Source organism: Rhea pennata, chromosome 1 (genome assembly GCF_028389875.1).
Source record: "Rhea pennata isolate bPtePen1 chromosome 1, bPtePen1.pri, whole genome shotgun sequence".
Taxonomy (NCBI): Eukaryota; Metazoa; Chordata; class Aves; order Rheiformes; family Rheidae; genus Rhea; species Rhea pennata.
Window position 1 is genome coordinate 192,714,269 of NC_084663.1, and position 20,063 is coordinate 192,734,331.

The 20,063-nt window shown below is 37.4% G+C and overlaps 1 protein-coding gene across 6 annotated transcripts in view; it reads right to left on the bottom strand.

The window, feature by feature from the left end:
- B3GLCT (beta 3-glucosyltransferase) overlaps window positions 1–20,063 on the bottom strand; it is a 59,032-nt gene that overhangs the window by 31,499 nt on the left and 7,470 nt on the right. For 3 of the 6 annotated variants that reach the window (XM_062567145.1, XM_062567146.1, XM_062567143.1), the window contains 4 exons: window positions 19,263–19,324; window positions 16,655–16,694; window positions 14,328–14,471; window positions 5,648–5,757 (listed from right to left, as the gene is read on the bottom strand). In XM_062567145.1, the coding sequence (XP_062423129.1) occupies window positions 5,648–5,757; window positions 14,328–14,471; window positions 16,655–16,694; window positions 19,263–19,324 (356 nt within the window). Of the gene's footprint in view, window positions 1–5,647; window positions 5,758–14,327; window positions 14,472–16,654; window positions 16,695–18,609; window positions 18,719–19,262; window positions 19,325–20,063 lie in introns of all 6 variants that reach the window. The other 3 variants (XM_062567148.1, XM_062567147.1, XM_062567149.1) reach the window with 2 other exon arrangements.

A 20,063-nucleotide genomic window follows, 5' to 3' on the forward strand; every position in this document is an offset into this window, starting at 1 on the left:
CTCCCTGCCTCTACCCCCTAAAGGTACCAAGTACAACATTTTGTTGATGTTGACAGTACACACAACCTGCTAAAAACTAGATAATCAAAGGCATAGGGGGGAAACCTCAAATTCAAGTTTTCTTATTATCAGACTTGGTCTATTATCCAAAACAACACAGAAATGAGAGCTATCTACAATGTCATCATGGATCATCTTAATTCTGCAAGTTGCGACCATTCTTCAGAAGCAGTAAGAGATTTCAGCAGACCCAAGTTTTCCCAAGATTTGACCCACAGATCCACTTTTCTGCAGACTAACGCCAATACAGTTATCACGTATTTGACTAGGGAAAGCAGCAGTCTAGCTAGTCACAGTAAATCAGTACATTCATCAGTTTAGAATTATCCAACTTCTACAATTTCTTCTAATCTACTAATGCCCATTATGGACAGACGATGATAACATTCATCTTCTAGCATTACAGTATCTATAAAGGTTACAATTTCAAGTACAAAGGAGCTAAGGGGCTAGAAACTGATTTTGCTGATAATAAATTCTAGTTATTACCAAAAGGATTTTGGAAGAGGTACCCCTGTTGAACATGAGAAACCAGGATCAGAGTCAGAGATCAAATGATTAAAACAACAACAACGAAAAAGGACAAGGGACCAACTGGAGGAAAAGATAAGCACAAGTCAGTCAAAACTACGAAGTCCTGCAAGATGATCTTTCCAGACAGGTCTGAAATATGTTTTCAAAAGCAAATAGCAATTTCACATATCTTTCCTGAAACATTTCAGAAAGCTTGATTTTCAGAACTGAGACTTTATCCTTCAAAAGATCAGAGTTTAGATACATTTTAGAGGTTGAGCACCCAGATATTCAATTCCAAAAACTGCCAGTTGCTTTTTGAAATGCAACTCCTAAAAAGAAATTAAGCACTATGAAAACACTATGGACTCAACAGGAAAGAAAATAATGAAGAATAGAAGCAATTCTACCATATGTCAGAAAAGAAGATATTCAATCCACCCAACTGCTGGAATTTAATTGCATGAATTGGTTTCCTCCACAGCCTTCAAAAATAAAATGGTTCCTCTCGACAGTAATCCAGAGAACCTCTTCTCTTTCCACCAACTATAGCAATAACCTGGTTGGTTGTCTTCAGTGACTAAAGCTGAGTAGTTTAATATTTCATATAAATTAAGGATATAAACAATTGCTCACTAGTAGAAAACAGCACAGCTTGCTATCCGACAGAAGAAAATCCTTGATTGAAAATTAATTTGTATTGAAGAAAAAAAAGTTATTAGCCACTAATCACACGTGAGATAAAATATTATATAGTAGGTGTATTCCATAATTGAGAATACTGAGGCACAAATCAGCAGTAGCAAAACCAACTGACAAACCTCCAATAAGAAAGTCATCTTTGTAGAGACCTATATAAGCATTTCAATCAAAGAATGCCCTGACTTAAAAAAAAAAAAAAAAAAAAAAAAAAAAAAGGAAAGGAAAAAAGAAAGAAAGAAAGAAAGAAAAGCAGGAAAGAGTGAGAAAGAACGCATGGAACATGTGAGCAACAGAGTGCACGAGAAAGACAGTGCAAGACCAAGTGAGAAAGCATGTGAGAACACACACACAAGAAACAAAAGGCAAGGAAAAGAAAAAAAAAGAAAAAAAAAGCACAAGTGATAAAAGAGACACCCCCTCAAGACTGTGCGCCATATATGTGGCATCCTGCCACCCTCAAAAATAAATAATGAGGAGGAGGATAGGACTATTTCCTCCTCCCTTTGCCAGTTGTAAGAAAGTGTGATGTTTCATCTAGAGGCTGGAGAGAGAGTAAATAATAGGTACATTTGAACATCATGCTGTGCTCATGTTCCATATACCACGACACCAGTACAGTGATGCTTACTCCAATCAGGATCCATATTTGACATGAATGTATCCTTGCAAGAGGAAAGCAAGCTGTTGCTAGAAAGTAAAATAGATCCTTTATACAGATCTGTACACTAATATTTTACCAAAAAAAGGATTCTAGATCTAGTAATATTGGGAAATAAAATAATTAAAAACATATAGATAAAACAGATTTATTGCAATACAAAAATCAAGAGTTTGATGCTGATATTGTGGAAATTCTAGCCATAAAGAGGAAATGCTCTAAATGAGAAGATAGAGACAAGAAATCTGGAAGTTGAAACTACAGGTACATTACAGATTGCATCATACTTATGGTACTAATTGTGAAAGTTCTCCAGCAAATTAAGTCAATGAACAGTCCATTTAAATATACAATTTAGTTTAAACACCTCAGTTGCAATGAATGAGAAATCCTTCCACTAGATTTTATAACCACAGCATTTTTAACATGTGTACTAGCTTATAGTAAGAGTAAGATGAAGAACAGTTCAGACCTACTTCAAGGCTTGGAATCAGCATGTTGCACATCTGCATGAGGAATGGAATGTATTCCACAAATGAACAAGTATTTCTAATAAGCAGTGAAATAAACTATTTTTACATCCCAGGAAGAAGTGAGATATGGGTACCAGCACTCATAGTGAGAATAATAAACTATAAGAGTGCTCCCAATAATCTGAAACAGTCATGGAAGTAGAGTTAGGAACTCCAAAAAACATTCATTCACACAGAACAGAAATACATACTGCAACTGGCAAGTTCAGGGCAGGGGGAAGATACACTCTAGAAATCCCCTTAAAGTAGTCTCTCCCAGCTGACCATAAAGAAATTAATAGCAAAAAATCCAGAGACAGAACATTTCAGATGGGAATATGGTGATGGCTTAACATATATACATGAATATTTAAGCAAGCTAATTAGCTAATAAGCTTCCTCCTCAATATTTTAACACACAAATCTTTCATATTATTAAAATTTAAACTCCAGAGTGCAATGCTGTAACCAGTACAGCTTAAGGAACCAAATATAACAAAATTTTGAAGCACACCAGCTCAACACAAATTGGCACATTTTATATAGTTTAGATCACAGAATCATAGAATCATAGAATGGTAAGGTTGGAAGGAACCTTGGAAGATCATCTAGCCCAACACTCAGTGTAGCCCATACAGGGATTGAACCCATGACCTTGACATTAGCAGCACCACACTCTAACCATCTGAGTAATAGCCATAAAACAAAGCTGAGCTAGGCACCAAGATGCTTTCCCAGGTTGCAGATGCAGGAACTAGGATACTGATTTATGGTCAATGTGTGCTGGAAGTAGAAAACACACATTCTGCAAGCATAAGCCCATATATGAGGTAACAAGATTGAATTTCTGAGGCATGGATCAGTGGCACAGACCAAACGGATTTCTGATCACATTTGTTCCTGCCACACTTCAGGAAACAGGATTCTGCAGAATTATTGTAAATAAACAGAACACAACTAGGATGCTCCTAACATTTTTTTACCTATTTTCACCTCAACCAAAGCATTCCAAGATCCTGAGCTGCAAATGAATAATTGAAAAAAATGACAATATAATAAAAATGTGATCAGCTGTGTCCTCAGTGAAGATGTTAGGGAAGGCAAACATTTACTCAAGCAACATAACATGGATGACTTCTATGTACAGTTCCATCCTTGTGCTTGTATTTATTTATTTTAAATTGGTAATAGTCACCACAGTAATAACCCTCAATGAACTCACAAATCGGGAGTGTTTCCTCCTTTTATATGGAGGACTAATTTAAATCTGTGAAACTTCATTTCTGTTATAGGATACAAAACACATGATTTTGCTCAAAACAATGTAAGTCTACTGGTACAAATACTGCAAACGATAGTTAAAACAATTCAATAAACCAGAGTCCATACATCACTTCATCTATTGTTCATACAGAAGCATGTGATACTCATTTTTCTTTTCTAGTATTACATGGAATCAGTCTTAAAATTATATTCCTGCATTCCTATTTTTAAACTATTAAATAAATATTACTAGGTTCTTAATTTGCTATATTTCTTCTGGTTAATATACACAAGATGTCCTTTAACCTCTAGTCTTTTAAATAAAAGAAAAAAATATGTAAATTTAATGAATTGGTTTAAGGTGTTCCATGGGGGGGGGGGTAGTATTTAATCTACTAGCTTAATCTACCAGACAAGCGTTCTTAGAGAAATATACAGCCCTTCATCTTCAAAATAATCTTATGATCCTAGGCAACTAAACATGAACAACATTACTGCATCAAAAACAAGATTTCAAAAAAAATCCATTTTTCAAAAATAGTTTTTTATTTGTTTTCCAATTGTACATACATCAGCTGAAAAAGCAATCCTGTTGCTGTATTTGTTAAACTGGAAGGAGGACAATGAAAACTACTACAATACTAAAATTTCACACTCTGACAGCTTCCTCATTCTTATCTTATGTTTCCTAGGAAAGTCTAGTTTGCAGAGTTTCTTAAAAGCAGAAAACTCAGAAGAAAATTGGTAAAAAAAAAAAAATATCTTAAGGAATTTTCTTGATTGCTACAGTCCAGCCATTGTTTAATGCATCTCAGAGTTCTGGTTAATACTTCAGAAATATCTTACGTTTTCAATACTGATATCTACTGGTGCCCAGAATTACAGATTAATTTCTCATTAAAATTTATTTTTAAATTGTACAATGAAAGAAAATAAAATGACAAATTAAACATAAAGATTCATGTAAATATGAACGTGACAGAATCCATTTCAAAGAAACTCAGATATTCTACTTCAATTAAAAAAAATGTAGCAGCAGGCTTCCACTGTTCATTCTAAAACAGTGGAAAACAATAACTAGTTAATAGATCCTTCTGGATTAAACATCTACTTTTTGGTTCTGTGTGAACTGACAAGTGCATCTAATGATTTAGTTGATCTAGCCTTTTGCTTCTGTACTGCAGATGTACTTTAAGATGCAATGATTTTGTTTCCTTTGCCAGAAAATAACAACTTCATATGTACTCTTTTTAATGAAAAATGTGAACTTCAGATGCTGATGTGCAGGACTGCAGATATCTTCTGTCTCCCATCAGTAATTAGTACTATTACTTAGAATCTCCAACAAAAATAATGAAGTACTCACCTAAAAATTATTTAAATGTTACTTAGAATCTCTAACCAAAGTAATATTTAGAGGTTCTAAGTAACATTTAAATAATTTTTAGGTGAGTACTTCATTATTTTTGTTAGAGCCAATGAAAATGCTGTAATGTAGATTTTTGTCAAAATTTCATTGTAGCACTGTGGTAGTTGGGCTGTATCGTGGACATTAAAAAAAAATGATTATATGTGTTCACATCATTAAAAAAGCATCTAATCATTTTTTAAAGATATTACAGTGATTTTGGAAAACTTCTTTACAAGTACTTATTCTTCAAAGTATTTCTTTTTATCACTTCTACATCAGCTGTCATCCGAACAAAAGTAGTTGTAATACAGAAAGGTAGATAGTCTAAATTAAAATTATTTGGTTTAAAATCATTGTATATAACTAGTACATTCCCAATGAAACAGTTTTCTCATAAGTACACCCAGAAGACAATTAACCAAAGGAATAAAATGAATCTTAAATGGGCGAAACACCCCCCCCCCTTTTTTTAGTAAAATGTTGTAAAAGCATACATAACAAGATGCAATCTATATTATCTAAACATACCTTTCCAAGATCTGCAGCCTGTTTTAAAATATCTCTTTTTAGATCTTCTGCTCTCTTGGAATGAAAAGAATTACTTTGACTCTGGATGATAAATACAATCGCTTTTAATTCTGTGAACCAGAAAATAAGAAGATTTAAAGACAAAAGGAGTTATTTTAAGTTTTGCTCCAAAGCTATTGAGAACGGGGTATATTGAGAGTGGGGAGGGATGGGGATATGAGGGAAATCTATTATACAGCAAGCTATTTAATTACACAAACATTGCATGAAATAGCAAAAAGAGCTAATTTAACAAACAAAACAAATCCAGTGTAGTCCTTTTAAGAATTAACATGTAAAAGGCACGACATGAGATTTGCAGCAACAAAGAAATTTATACACCCAGTAACAATAACCACATAAGTCATATAATTTCGCGAAATTGCTTTCTAATACACCAGCACTCATTATTACCACAGCATTAAAAGCTACTGGTCATAGAACAGCATTTCACCTAACCAGTCAATGGATGAACATGAAACAAAAGAGATAGCTCCTGACTAAAGAGCTTAAAATCTCAAAGATACGCATTAGATGGAGAGAAAACACACACAGGAGAACAATGAGGTAACAGTCTTTTATACAGTAGAGCAGCATCAACCCCTCAGGTTTTACAGTGTTTAAAGGCACCACAGTTAACAGTTTTCAACAAGAGAAGATACTTGGAGAAATCTAAAAGAAAATAATGAAGTAGCTTTGCAAACATTTATGGACAGAAAAAAGTGCTTATTAGAAAACACAAATGACTGATAAAGGCTGACACTGTAAGGGAACTGAAGATAGTCAAGTTTTCTTAATGGTAACATGTAGAATAATCCCTTAGCAATTTGAAAGCTAGGAAAAGCAGGCAGATTTAATCCAGTGCAGGATTAGAAGACAGCAGAGGACAACAAAGGATGAGAAGGTGAAAGGAGGAGGACAGGACTGACAACCCTTCTAAAATTCTAGGCAAGCTTGACCCAGGCCCTAAGCAACAATCAAGGGATGAGATTAGGGGACACCACACTGCACTTTCAGCTGTTTGGTGGTAGGGAAAGACTGAATTTCACTGATAGTATGCAGAGAGCATGCAAACAAGAAAAAGCAGGCCAGAGCAACTTAGAGGTTCAAGTCATTGACTGACAAGTTAATGGCTAAGTAATAAACAGAGTATTAATGATGTCCAATGTACAAGGAGATAACTAGCGGACTCATGGGAAAGCGACAGACTGAGAACTCTATTTACATCCCAGTAATCTCAAAGTGATAGCTAGATCAAGCATAAGAGATAACAGATGACAAAATAAGGATAGATTCTAAGAACAGTTACTGGTATTTCTGGTAGTAACACCTTCAGTAGGGTATAGGGGATATCAAATTGAAAGGGGTCCAGGATGAATGTCCAGCAGAAAAACTCTGGACAGTGATGGCTGACTGAAAAGCAGCCAGACTTTACTTCACTACTTCGGATGAAGACAAACGTCCCAAGGACAGTGCACCTTACAGGAGGCACATGGAGTTTCTTGTCAGACAGAATACACTTGTAATCTGCAGTTTCAGTGTGATATAAATTCAAACTAATATTGCAGCATGTAAAGTCTACAAAATCAATATTCTTGCATTGTAGATCAAATCAACCTACAAGGTCCTAGTGTCACACTAAGATCCTGACCTCCAGAATAAAAATGCTAACATAGCAACTAGAGTAGAATGAATGGAACAAATGGAACAAAAACGACAGAGAATATATTTCCAAAGAAAGGAAGAAGGAAGTAGTGTCAGGAAAAACTGTAAAACTGAGCACTTGAAGAGTGATCACAAGAAAAACAGTGGCAACAAAAAGAACATTAACACAAAATATCTTTGCGAAGATTACAAGAAAAATATCCAAAGGCTTAACCATCATTACATTCCTTTTGTTCCTCCACACAAATAGTTTCTTGTTTGCTAATTTAGACCTATGACAGCTCAAATACAATTTACCAGTTAAGTTCTTCTACTTCTACCATTGTACAATGGTGAAAATATCCCAAGAGATAAAAAGCAGAAATTAGACTGCTTTGTGTAATTACTGTTTTATTATCACCACATTTATAGACATATGAACATCTGAATTATACTCAGATTCCCATATGATACATTTAACAACTGTGATATCCTAAAATAGTATACTTTCTAGGAGTAATCTAACACCTACTTTGGGGTTACTGCTTTAATCCAATGGAAACACTTTCCTCTGGTGCACACACTTTAATTCATAAAAGAAAACATGCACTGTACTGAAATGGCAACAAAAGGTACATATAATTTTATAACTGTTTTACTGCACATCTATATCAATTTTTTCCTCAAGCTGAGGAACAGTCAACAAAGCAAGACAGAAAATGGAGAGATGGGATCCACCTTACTAAGTGAGGAAGTGTGTCTGCCAACAGGTTAGCCAGTCTGGCAAAGACAGCTTTAAACTAGGAAGGATGGGGGAAGGGGAGAGTTATAAAGACAGGGTAGTCAACAAAACACAGCTCAAGTCAGGAGGCCTCCAGCAGGTGCACGCAGCCAGGGAAGTGCATGAGACATTGCTATGGAGGATCCTCTTGCAACCCTCCTGGGGAACCTGCATGTATGACTACCTCTCTGAAATGCCCATACACTAAGGCATGCAGCATGGTGAATAAACAGAAAGAACTGGAGATCTCTGTGTAGTTGAAGGGCCATGATCTCACTGCAGTTACAGAGATATGGTGGGACAGCTCGCATGACTGGAATGCTGTAATGGATGGTTATATAGTTTTTAGGAAAGACAGGCCAGGAAGATGAGGTGGTGGAGTTGCTCTTTACATGAGAGAGCAGCTGAAATGTACTGAGCTCTGCACAGGGGTGGATGAAGGGCGAGTCAAGAGCTTATGGGTAAAGATTAAAGGACAGGCTAACATGGGGGACACTGTTGTGGGTGTCTACTACAGGCCACCTGATCAGAAAGCTGCCTTCTACAGACAGCTGGAAGTAGCCTCATGATCATAGGCCCTGGTTGTCATGGGGGACTTCAACCATCTTGACATCTGCTGGAAGCAGACAGGACACAGCTAGGCACAAACAGTCCAGGAGGCTTCTGCAGAGCACTGATGATAACATTTTGATACATGTGGTGGAGCAGCCAATGAGGTGGGGTGTCCTGCTAGATCCTGTACTAACAAACAAGGAAGAACTGGTTGGAGATGTGAAGGTTGCGGGCAGCCTTGGCTGCAGTGACCATGAGATGGTGGAGTTCAGGATCCGGTGTGAAGGAAGCAAGGCAATAAGTAGGAGGGCAGCCCTGGACTTCAGGAGAGTGGACTTCGGCCTCTTCAGGGACCTACTTGGAGGAATCCCATGGGTTAGTGACCTAAAAAGAAGGGGGGGTCTGTGAGAGCTGGCTAGTATTCAAGCATCACTTCCTCCAAGCTCAGGAGTGGTGCATCCCAAGGAGAAAAAAGTCCAGCAAAGGGGGCAGGAGACCTGCATGGGTAAGCAAGGAGCTCCTGTCAAAATTCCAACAAAAGAGGAAAGTACACAGAATGTGGAAGAGGGGACAGGCTACCTGGGAGGACTCTAAGAATGTGGTCAAAGTATACATGGATGCAACAAGGAAGCCTAAGGCCCATCTGGAATTAAATATTGCAAGAGATGTTAAGGACAACAAGGGCTTCTTCAAATACATCAGTAGCAAGAGGAAGACTACGGAAAACGTAGGCCCACTGCTGAACGGGGTGGGGGTCCTGGAGACGAAGGATACAGAGAAGGCAGAGTTACTGAATGCGTTCTTTGCTTCTGTCTTTACTGCTAATACTAGCCCCCACGAATGCTAGACCCTGCAGGTGAGAGAGAAAGTATGGAGAAAGGAAGACTTTCCCTTGGTCAGTGAAGATTGGGTTAGAGATTTTTTAGGCAAACCTGACATCCACAAATCCATGGGCCCGGATGGGATGCATCCAGAGGACTAAGGGAGCAGGCAGATGTTATTGCTAGGCAGCTCTCCATCATCTCTGAACGGTCCTGGAGAACTGGAGAGGTGCCTGAGGACTGGAAGAAAGCCAATGTCACTCCAGTCTTGAAAAACGGGGCAAGAAGGAGAACCCAGGCAACTACAGGCCAGTCAGCCGTGGAAGGCTATCAGCTTTCCACTCCTGGTAATGTGATGGAACAGCTCATTCTGGATGTCATCTCCAGACATATGGAGGAAGAGAAGGTGATCAGGAGTAGCCAGCATGGATTCACCAAGGGGAAATCATGCTTCACCAATCTGATAGCCTTCTCGGATGGAAAGGCTGGCAGAGAAGGTGAGGGGAGAGCAGCGGACATTGTGTACCTTGACTTCAGCAAGGCTTTTGACATTGTCTCCCATGACATCCTCCTAAAGAAGCTCAGGAAGTATCTGCTAGATGAGTGGACAGTGAGGTGGCTTGAGAACTGGCTGAAAGGCAGAGCTCAGAGAGTTGTGATCAGCAGTGTAGAGTATAGTTGGAGGCCCATAGCTAGCAGTGTCCCCCAGGGCTCAGTACTGGGGCCAGTCTCGTTCAATTTCTTCCTCAGTGACCTGGATGAAGGGACAGAGTGCCTCCTCAGCAAGTTTGCTGATGATACCAAGCTGGGAGGAGTAGCTGATCCACCAGAGGGCTGTGCTGCCATTCAGAGAGACCTGGACAGGCTAGAGAGTTGGGCCAAGAGGAACCTCATGAGGTTCAACAAGGGCAAGTGCAGGGTCCTGCATCTGGGGAGAAATAATCCTATGCACCAGTACAAGGCGGAGGCTGACCTGCTGGAAAGCAGCTTTACAGAGAAGGACCTGGCAGTTTTAGTGGACAACACGTTGACCATGAGCCAGCAAGGTGCCCGTGTAGCCAGGAAGGCCAATGGTCTCCTGGGGTGCACTAGGAAGAGTATTGCCAGCAGGTCGAGGGAGGTGATCTCTACTCAGCCCTGGTGAGGCCTCATCTCAAGTACTGTGTCCAGTTCTGGGCTCCCCACTACAACAGAGACATGGAGCTACTGGAGAGAGGCCAGCATAGGGCTACAAAGATGATCAGAGGGCTGGAGCACCTGCCCTGCGAGGAACGGCCGCGAGAGCTGGGCCTGTTTAGCCTGGAGAAGAAAAGACTGAGGGAGGATCTTACCAACATCTACAAATATCTGAAGGGAGGGTGTCAAGAGGATGGCGCCAGACTCTTTTCAGTTGTCCAGTGTGAAAGGACAAGAGGCAATGGGCACAACCTGAAACATGGGAAATTCTGCCTGTATATGAGGAAGAACTTTACTGTGAGAGTGGACAGAGCACTGGGTTGTCCAGAAAGGTTATGGATTCTCCTTTTCTGGAGATATTCAAAACCCGCCTGGATGCAACCCTGTCTAACATACTCTAGGTGACCCTGCTGGAGCAGTGGAATTGGACTAGATGACCTCTAGAGGTCCCTTCCAAAGTCAACCATTCTGTGATTCTGTGAACTTTCATAACATTAATATCCAAAAGAGGTACTGATATACTGATACTTTATTTCTCTTGCTGTTGTCTTTTTCTTTTTTGTTTCTCTAAGACATTCCCATATCTGGAAACCATTTTTCATCTAAAACGCTCATTAATTGGAAAGTATTGCAAGGTCTCACACACACAAGAGTTTGGAAATACAATGGCTAAAAGTTCATTAATCTTATCAGGACCATGCCTCATTGCTAAACAGAATGGAGTCTTAAACTATCTGAACAGCAATGTATGCTTTAGAGAATACACAATGACCCTATGAAAATATGTCTTCTCTGGGATCACTGCTAAGTCTATTCAAAAGATGTCAGTGAGAAAATATTGCTGCTTCAAAGATATTCCTTGCAAGATAATGACCTAAATATTTTCTTTCTCTTTTGTTTTTTGGCGGTTTATTCACCACAAAAAGTAGTTTTAGTCAACTCTTAACTGCTGAAGAGTTTATAATGAAGATTTCAGGTAAGCAAAAATAGAGGAAGAAAGCTTCAAACACCAGAAGAATGTAAGATGATGATAATGTTGCCTGATAGCCTTTCTCTTCTAGCCAGTGTTTAGAGCATTCAACCAGAATGCAAGAAATCAAATTCAAAGCTGTTATTCAAGTGAGGCAGAATGGGCCTGACTGCAGATCTTTGGTGTTCCAAGTGAATATCTTAATGACCAAGTTGCAAGTAAACTGAGGTGGGTCTTCCTCATTCTCTCCTACTGAGCTAGATACAGAGAAGAGAAAATGACTCTCTAGCTTCCTAATTACATAACTCACCTGACACAGTGGGCACCTAGAACTGTCTCTGACTCACTGAATATTTAAGCACTTTATTAAAAAGCATGTAGAATAGGCATCAATAGAAAAGACAGAGCATCACATGATGATGATATTTCCTGGGGTATGTGTGATGCAACTTCAAATCCTTTCCAACTATACGTATGTCTCCAGAACAATTACACCAGTGGTTAGAATGCATCATATTAGACGAAAGAAGGCCATTAGTATCTTTGCAGCTCTGTCAAGCTGATATCAAGCTCTTCATTTCTTTAGCGCTTTTCCTAAGAAATGATGGGAAAAAATAATTTGTTTAAACAAAATATCTAAAACAGGGTTTTAGTTCCAGTGAGAAAGTATAAAGTGTCTTTTACTATTTAGTCAGACCCAGCAAAACAAAAATGTAGATACTCTTGTGCTTTAACTCACACACTAGTGACTCTACTAGAATCAGAAAACTCAGCTTCCAATCTGAGTATCTGAAAATTAAGCTAGTTGCCTATTCTGTAGGTTTCCCCTCTGCTACACTAAACCTAAAAACAATCTGAAACTCCAAATCAGGATCTTTCAGTTCTTGTATTTTGAGCAAATTATTACAGCACAGTATAAAGCTTCCATAGTTAAACCCAGAGATAAGCACTGGGATAAGACCAACAATTTCTAAATATGTTTATATAAAAGTTACTGAGATCTTTCTAGATGAAAGGTAGTGTGTGTGTATATATATCTGTGTGGATATGTATATGCATATCTCAAATGTGTATGTATACTTATTTAGCACATATGCAATATGCATCATAATGACTGGTGATCTGTTTATAGCTTGCAGCATGAGAACCAAAAGCCATTCTAACGTCCCTGCCCCTTAACACAATTCGAGTATTTACGATGCTTCTATCTTCGAATTTGACTAAACTATTTGCCTTAGTAACATCTAAAAAACTTCAAAAACAGTTTCAACTGTGCCAAATTGAGTACGCCTGTGCACCTTTTAAAATTAGAAATAAGAAAACAGTATACAGATGTTCTCAAATGATGCATCTTTTATGGCTTTGTATGCATTAAATACATTGTTCACCACTTTAGAACCCAAAATGATGTCTTTACACTTACCTTAAAAAGTACCTCAAGTAAGCATTTGCTCCAATAGCAAAATAAACCTTATTTACAAATAAGTTGTCTGCCTTACTCCTTTGTAGGCTACCTGAGAACTTCAAGATGATTTTTCCACGTGTTTCATGCACATTAAGATCAAACTCTTGGCTGGCAGTCTCTGAACATCTTTCCGTCCAAACTTTCCTTATTAACTCCTAGATGTGCTGCACAAATTGCATAATAGGCCAGGCTGGCTATTAAAACAGTATCACTGAGTAGAATACATTTAATTCTTTCAAGATATTGTGGATATTTGCAGATCATTCTCTTTGCAAGAATCAAATAAAAAAACAAACAAACAAAAAAAAAAAAAAACAAAAAAACTCCTCACTCATTTAACATGTTAAACTTCACTCATTTAACACATGTTAAAACAAACAAAGGAACAAAACAAAACAAGACCTCACTCCACAGTCAAAAGCTAGTAGATTTTCTTGTGGTAAGAGACATGTCTCTAGAGGAAATGATTCCCTCTACCTGGGATCTCAGTCACTCTCTGGAAGTGCCCCTTTCTTCCCACAGACTGCAGAAAAAAAATCCAAGGAATCCATGTTCCCAGGTTCAGTGCTTCTACTAGTTTCCAGAGAAGGTGGCACCATTTTACACTAGCCCTCAATCAACACACTGCTCATATCAGCATCCTGTCCACTCCTCTATCTTTGTATGTCTCCTTAGGTTTCCTAACACCCTGCATTAAACAAATACAAAACAATAACCTTAAGTATTAGCAGCAGAGAATAGTCAATACTACAAAGAATATACAAGCTAATTCAGGGGCTATGTTGAGGCTACACTACAGACTAAAAATTTTTTTAAAGGAAGCTCACAAATCCTGACCAACATAGCTATCCAGTTGTAAATGACTTTACTGATCTTAAATGTCAATATGGCATCTACTTCACTGAAATGATGCATATTCAAGAAACTTTCTCAATTATCTACTTGGTTTATATTCACCTCCAGGGAGTTCTCCTATATTCTCAGAAATTATGGCATACATTAAGCTTACTGGAAAGTTTTCAGTACGAAGCCTTGCTCCAAGAATCCAACATTCATACGTATAAACATAAGATGAGCAGCTACTACACCTGACTGAAACAGTCAGTGCTTCTCTTCAAGAATAGATTTCCCTCTGTATTTCAGACATGCTAAAAGCAAAAAAACCACTGTTGGCCAGCAATCAAGCCTGCCATTAGGGCACAAATACACCTACCATTAGAAGGTATACCCACCTGAAACCTTTTTGCCATGGCCCGGCAATGATGACCCAACATCACTAAGACACACCACCACGATCTTTTGGCTGGACTGTAATACAACATCCCCACACAGGCAGCTCTTTGCACACCAGCCACTGCAGAATGCTACATTGCACTCTGGAAAGACAAAGCTACGATGAATTCATGAAACCAAACTTCACTACACTTGTCCTCCAGTGGCTAGGAAATAAAAATTTCGATTCTTCTCTTCAAAGTTTTTGAAAAGAAAGGCTAGGCTAAGGATACTTAAAAAGATCTCTTATATCTCTGAAGCGAAGACTGGACAACAACTTTGCTTTTTTGGCACAAAGGTGCAGCTTATTTATAAATGAGACAGAATTTGTATAAAAGCCTGAAAAAGAAGAATGAAAAAAATAACTGGAATTAAGAACGATCAAGAATGTCATCATTTTCCATTTCAAGCACTGGCTTGTTTTTCTTTGATTTACCCTCCCCATAGAAATGCTTGATTATGTGCATATTAAAAAGTTTTTTTTTCCAAAGGACACTTTGTCAAGGTGAGCTGGGTAGGCTTTCCATTAAAAAGGATAAGAGCAAATTAAAAGAAAAAGACCTATTTGGTCAGAGCAATGATCCATCTAGCCCAATATCCTCTCCTTGACAGTTGGAATGGGAAGCGTTATTTAGGGAGATCACAAAAACTTCACTTTCTGCACCGCTCCTTGTACTCCACCACCGTTTACAACTATTGCATTAGGAATGCTAGATGTATTGCTTCCTATTTCTTTTAATACACATTCATGGACTAGTCCATGGACATATCTAATCCCCTCTTGAACCTGCTGCTACTGTCTAATTCTACAACCTCCTGTCACAGGAAGCACTTGAATTTCATTATCTACTACACAATCTACACAACCTACTTTCATCTGTCTGCTTTAAACCATTCTCCTACTAAAACAAATAGATGACAGATGCTAGCTATATCGCTAACGTAACACTCTAACGTTCCTAAACAATGAAGTTATATTAAAACCTATAAAACCAGCACTGGCAGAAGTCAAAAAAAAGAGTTGTCTGCAAGTGCATGCCTGTGTGTTCTTTGTAGTAAGACGTAACTGGTCTGCTGTGAGTGATAACAGCAGTAACCAGCACCTTGCTCTGCTAAGAGATTCTAGACAAATAAATAGAAGAATACAGAGAAAGAGGAAATGGATTTTGTTTGACATCACAAAAAGATGAAGAACCAGGAAAGAGAGTATTAAACTTCTATAAAAAGATCCTGATCTCTCAATGGTAAAATTGGAGATTACTGGGACAAGGGATTTAATTATTTTCCACAAGAATTAATCTGTGCTAGGGACAGAGTTTGTATAGTAAGTCAAAATAAAATAACAGATCTTTTCAGTACCATTAGAAGTTCCATTAGCAACTCCAGTAAAAGCATACTAAGTGTTTCTGGTATTGAAATTTGACGCCAGAGTGAATTTACAACTACTCAGAAGCTACTGTAACAGAAATACGATCAGGCCAGCTCCTTTCAAAACAAGCAGGTCTAAGTACTTTGGGTTTAGTAGAGTCAGAAGTACCCTAACAGTCCACATTTCTTTAAAACTCAGATACAAGCTGCTTTAGTGTAATAGGGACAGCACAAGGTTTCACTGCAGATATTGGAAGATCTTATTTGAGATCTGTAAAACTGTTTGCTGAAAGGACAGCAGACCTACTTTCAGACTTTATTAGAACAAACTCCTGCAATCCTTTGAGGTAGAATCTTGCAGTATTTTTATCCTCATAACTTATATCTAGTGAAAATTTATTTTACTACTCAGTATCCTACCAATGTTTGAAATGTTTTTAAAATACTTCTTTCCAGATATTACTAGTCTCCTGCACCTTGAGAGCCTACTGGAATGGCAGCATTCAGTATTACATTAAACCTTCACAAGAACTGCTACTAAGTATCATGAAATTTGATTTAAAACATCATGTACTACAAAAAACAATGCATCAGACTCATAAGGCAAAAGTGTACATTTCCAGAAAAACACCTAACTACAAGAATTACAAATACAAATGAAAATAAAAACATTTCAGTTTGGTGAGAACACATGAGCAAGGGAAAAAATACATACTTAGGAAGTAGCAATTAACTATACTGTTGAGCTGTTGAGCATTTAGGCACCATTTACACAGTTACTTTTCATAAAGTAACTGAATTTTGCACTTAGAAGTAAAACAAATAGATTATGCAGGACCAGTATAGAAAAAAAATCTTGCAGTGTATAAACCTGAGTCCTGGCTTAGTATAAATTTGTACACAAAAAGTTTGTACTTACCTCTGCTTATTTTATCCATTGTTCCACTTTTTTCAGACTTCTAGAAGAAAGTAGGGAAAAGCAAAATTAGGATGCAGGCAAAACCTCAAATATTTCTATAGAGAGATCCAGAGAGTGAAAACATTTACCATCTTGTACACAGATATATAGAGGTTTTAATTCAAGGATTAACAACAACAACAAAAAGCGTAAGGAGTTTTTCATCAAATAGGAAGGATTTCGTATATGCTTGCACACTATTACCTAGATTATATATTAAAAGAACACGAAAAAATGATAGAGCTTTTTCATGAATCAACTTATACTGGAGCTTTTCATGTTAATGCTAGCAATTTTACCCTTTATTATTATTCTCCTTTGTGATCAGAGTACAAAGTTTAGAATACGAAACTCCACGAAGCACACCCATTTGGGGGTATAAAAAACAGAATTATTCATACCAATCAACTATCAAGCACCTATTGAAATATAACTCCTAAAGAAAGCCCCCAAAGCAATTGATATCAAGACAAATAAACATGAAAAGGTTGTTGTACAAACCAGTAAAGTCATGTTATTATATACATTTGTGATGGAATTTTAATAGATTGCTTAGTGACATTACATTTGCATCATTACCCAGGAAACCAAGATACAGAGTTTAAAAATATCTCAGGAATATGTTTAACTCCTTCTGAATAACAGAGGGTGGCTGGAAAAGCTCGTTTAAGAACTGCTGACTGGTGGAGAGACTGGACTGAATAACTACATTTGCACTTTCTACAAACACTGTAGCAAGGAAAGCAGAGCCTGTATTATTTGAACAATTTCTCCTTGGTAATAGCATCTCAGCGCCTTGGATTCTTCATACATAAAATCAAGATAATATTTACTAATTGCACAGGGTTGTTGTAAGATTTATCTTGATTCAAATATTTTGAGACCTTCAGATAAAAATACCATACTTGGTGCTCGTAAGTAATAATTTTATATAGTTATCCTACATTCATGACAATTCCTATTCATAAGCACTTTTATTGTCACCATTTCTCAAATACTATATCCATTTAAACCTATTAGACCTACTTGCATCTTTCCCTTTGTCCAGGTCTGACTTTTACGCTGAAATGCATAATGAGAATGGAAACTACAAGCATGGTGTACTCTATGAGCAGACCAATAACTAAGGTATTGTACAAACTGATGTAGATTTCCCAAACCACTCTCCAGACATGGCACCTAAATCACAGAAAAAACAACACTAAAATTAGTTCCCTCAGCAATAGCTCCAGCAATGAAATCCAGGCTAATGCAATCTGGAAGACTGGTCACCTCTGACAGTCAAGGGGTGAGCCCTCTACACAAGTCTGATGCACATTTAGCTTTAGAATAAAAAGCTAACTGTCCAATTCCTTGTCCCTGTGTTCAAACGAGATGTTTATCGTAATAGTAATTTTCATATCCAAACAATTCAAATAATCATTACACTGTTAACATTAAAATAGCGAATTATACATTTAATACACCAAATGCATCATAGACACCAAATGTAACTGAAAAGGTATCCATCTAATGCTATAAGCACCCTTAACACTTTATTGACATGGTAAAGTAACTAGGATTTAATGTTTACTTGAGTAGACAGCAGAAATCACTTGCACAATGTCCACAGTTCCAGATCTATTTAATCTAGCATGCACTTCCTTACAAACCAGGAAGGAACCGTCCTTGTGCAAAAACACAAACAAAATCAGCTATTCAGTTCCCTCTGCAATCCATGACACTATTTTAAATGCATGGCTCTCCAACCTCCTTGACAGCTCTCTACACAATGTTTTCAGAATGACCATTCTGTAGAAGTGCTTATGACCCCCTTTTGCTGAGTGAATAACTTTTTTTTAAAAAAAAAGTATTTAAAGACTTAAATTATCTGGATGACTATACAGAGTACTGCCAAATTACAGCATAAAACTTACCACATTCTAAATTAACCTATATCCTAGTCAATATAATGAGATTAACTTTTCATGCAGACAAGTTATGTGCTGTGTGGCATACAGAGCACAGGTCATACTTGACAATTACCTTAAAAAAAAAAAAAAAAAGTAATTGTTTACAATTATTGTCTGTTCCATTTCTGTTACACACACACACACACACACAAAGGGATTTCAGCCTTAGGAGTTCTAGGAGGCACTGCTGACTTCATGCAAGAGAAGCTTTCGAAACTAGAAAATAGGAAGGCTTTCATAAAGTGTATCCTATAAGAGTGATAAAATTAAAACATTTATACTGGATTGAAACAGTCAAAATTCTCTTAACACAAACCAACATAAATCAGAAAACCCAACATACGAAAGGAATCAAAGGTGCTAAGTATAGGATCATCTTAATAATTCTAAGAATCTGAAGGATAAATTAAGAAGCTAATAATACTAGAAGAGTAGTGCTATGTATAATGTGTCCCCCATTAAACATGTCTCATGTGCCTCAGAGAAGAAAAAGACATTGCATGACATTTAGACCAAACTAATCAATGTCACAGATGTTAGACTTCCTGCTCTGGTCTCTTTTAGATGATTATAAAATCTCCATAAAATGTGGCTGCTCTGATATTAGAATTTAGTACCTGCAGCACTGGTAGTTCAGTCTTTTCTTCTGCACCTTCAGGAACTATACTTACTGCAAAAGCTGAAAGAAAAAGCAGACAATTTTTTTTCAAATTACAGGAGTTCATTTTCATACTTGACAAAGTTTTGCACACACAGAAAAATACATTTAAGTATTTTTTCACATTAAATGATACTATATTGGTGATAATCTTTTTGAACATAAGACAGCCTGTTCTTATGGACTGTTCTCATGCATCTCTGAAAAGATCACTCTTCAATGCAAAGGCAGTTTATCTTGGCTTCAGGTCAACTTAATCCTATTTAAGAAAAAAAATACATCTGCCCAGTCCAGTGGTTCACTTGACAGCATAACATGCCTCCACATGGGAGACCTGCATTCCACTCTGTCTTTTAGGTTAAAGCTGGGGTTATCAAAGCTTCACTTGGAACTACAGAAACTGACAGCAGCTGTCACAAAATTGTGTCATACTTGAAGGTGGCTGTCATATCTTGGATGTCTTCTTTGAACAACAGTCTGCTGCTAATTTATGAAACCCAAATAAATGTTTGCAAAGAGAACCAACTCCCAAAAGAGCAAATTTGCACAGACTTAATGTTATCTTAAACCTCTTACACTAAAACTGCCATATCCATACACTTCTGGTTTGCATTAGTAAAATAATTATAAAAAACAGCCCTGCAGATTTTTTTTTTCTGTTTTGCTTTCTTGTTGATGTAGTCTTCTAATCAATTTGTCTTAGTTTACTCATTTTTAAAACAGCAATTATATTTAACATAAAGAGCTTTGGTAAGATTCT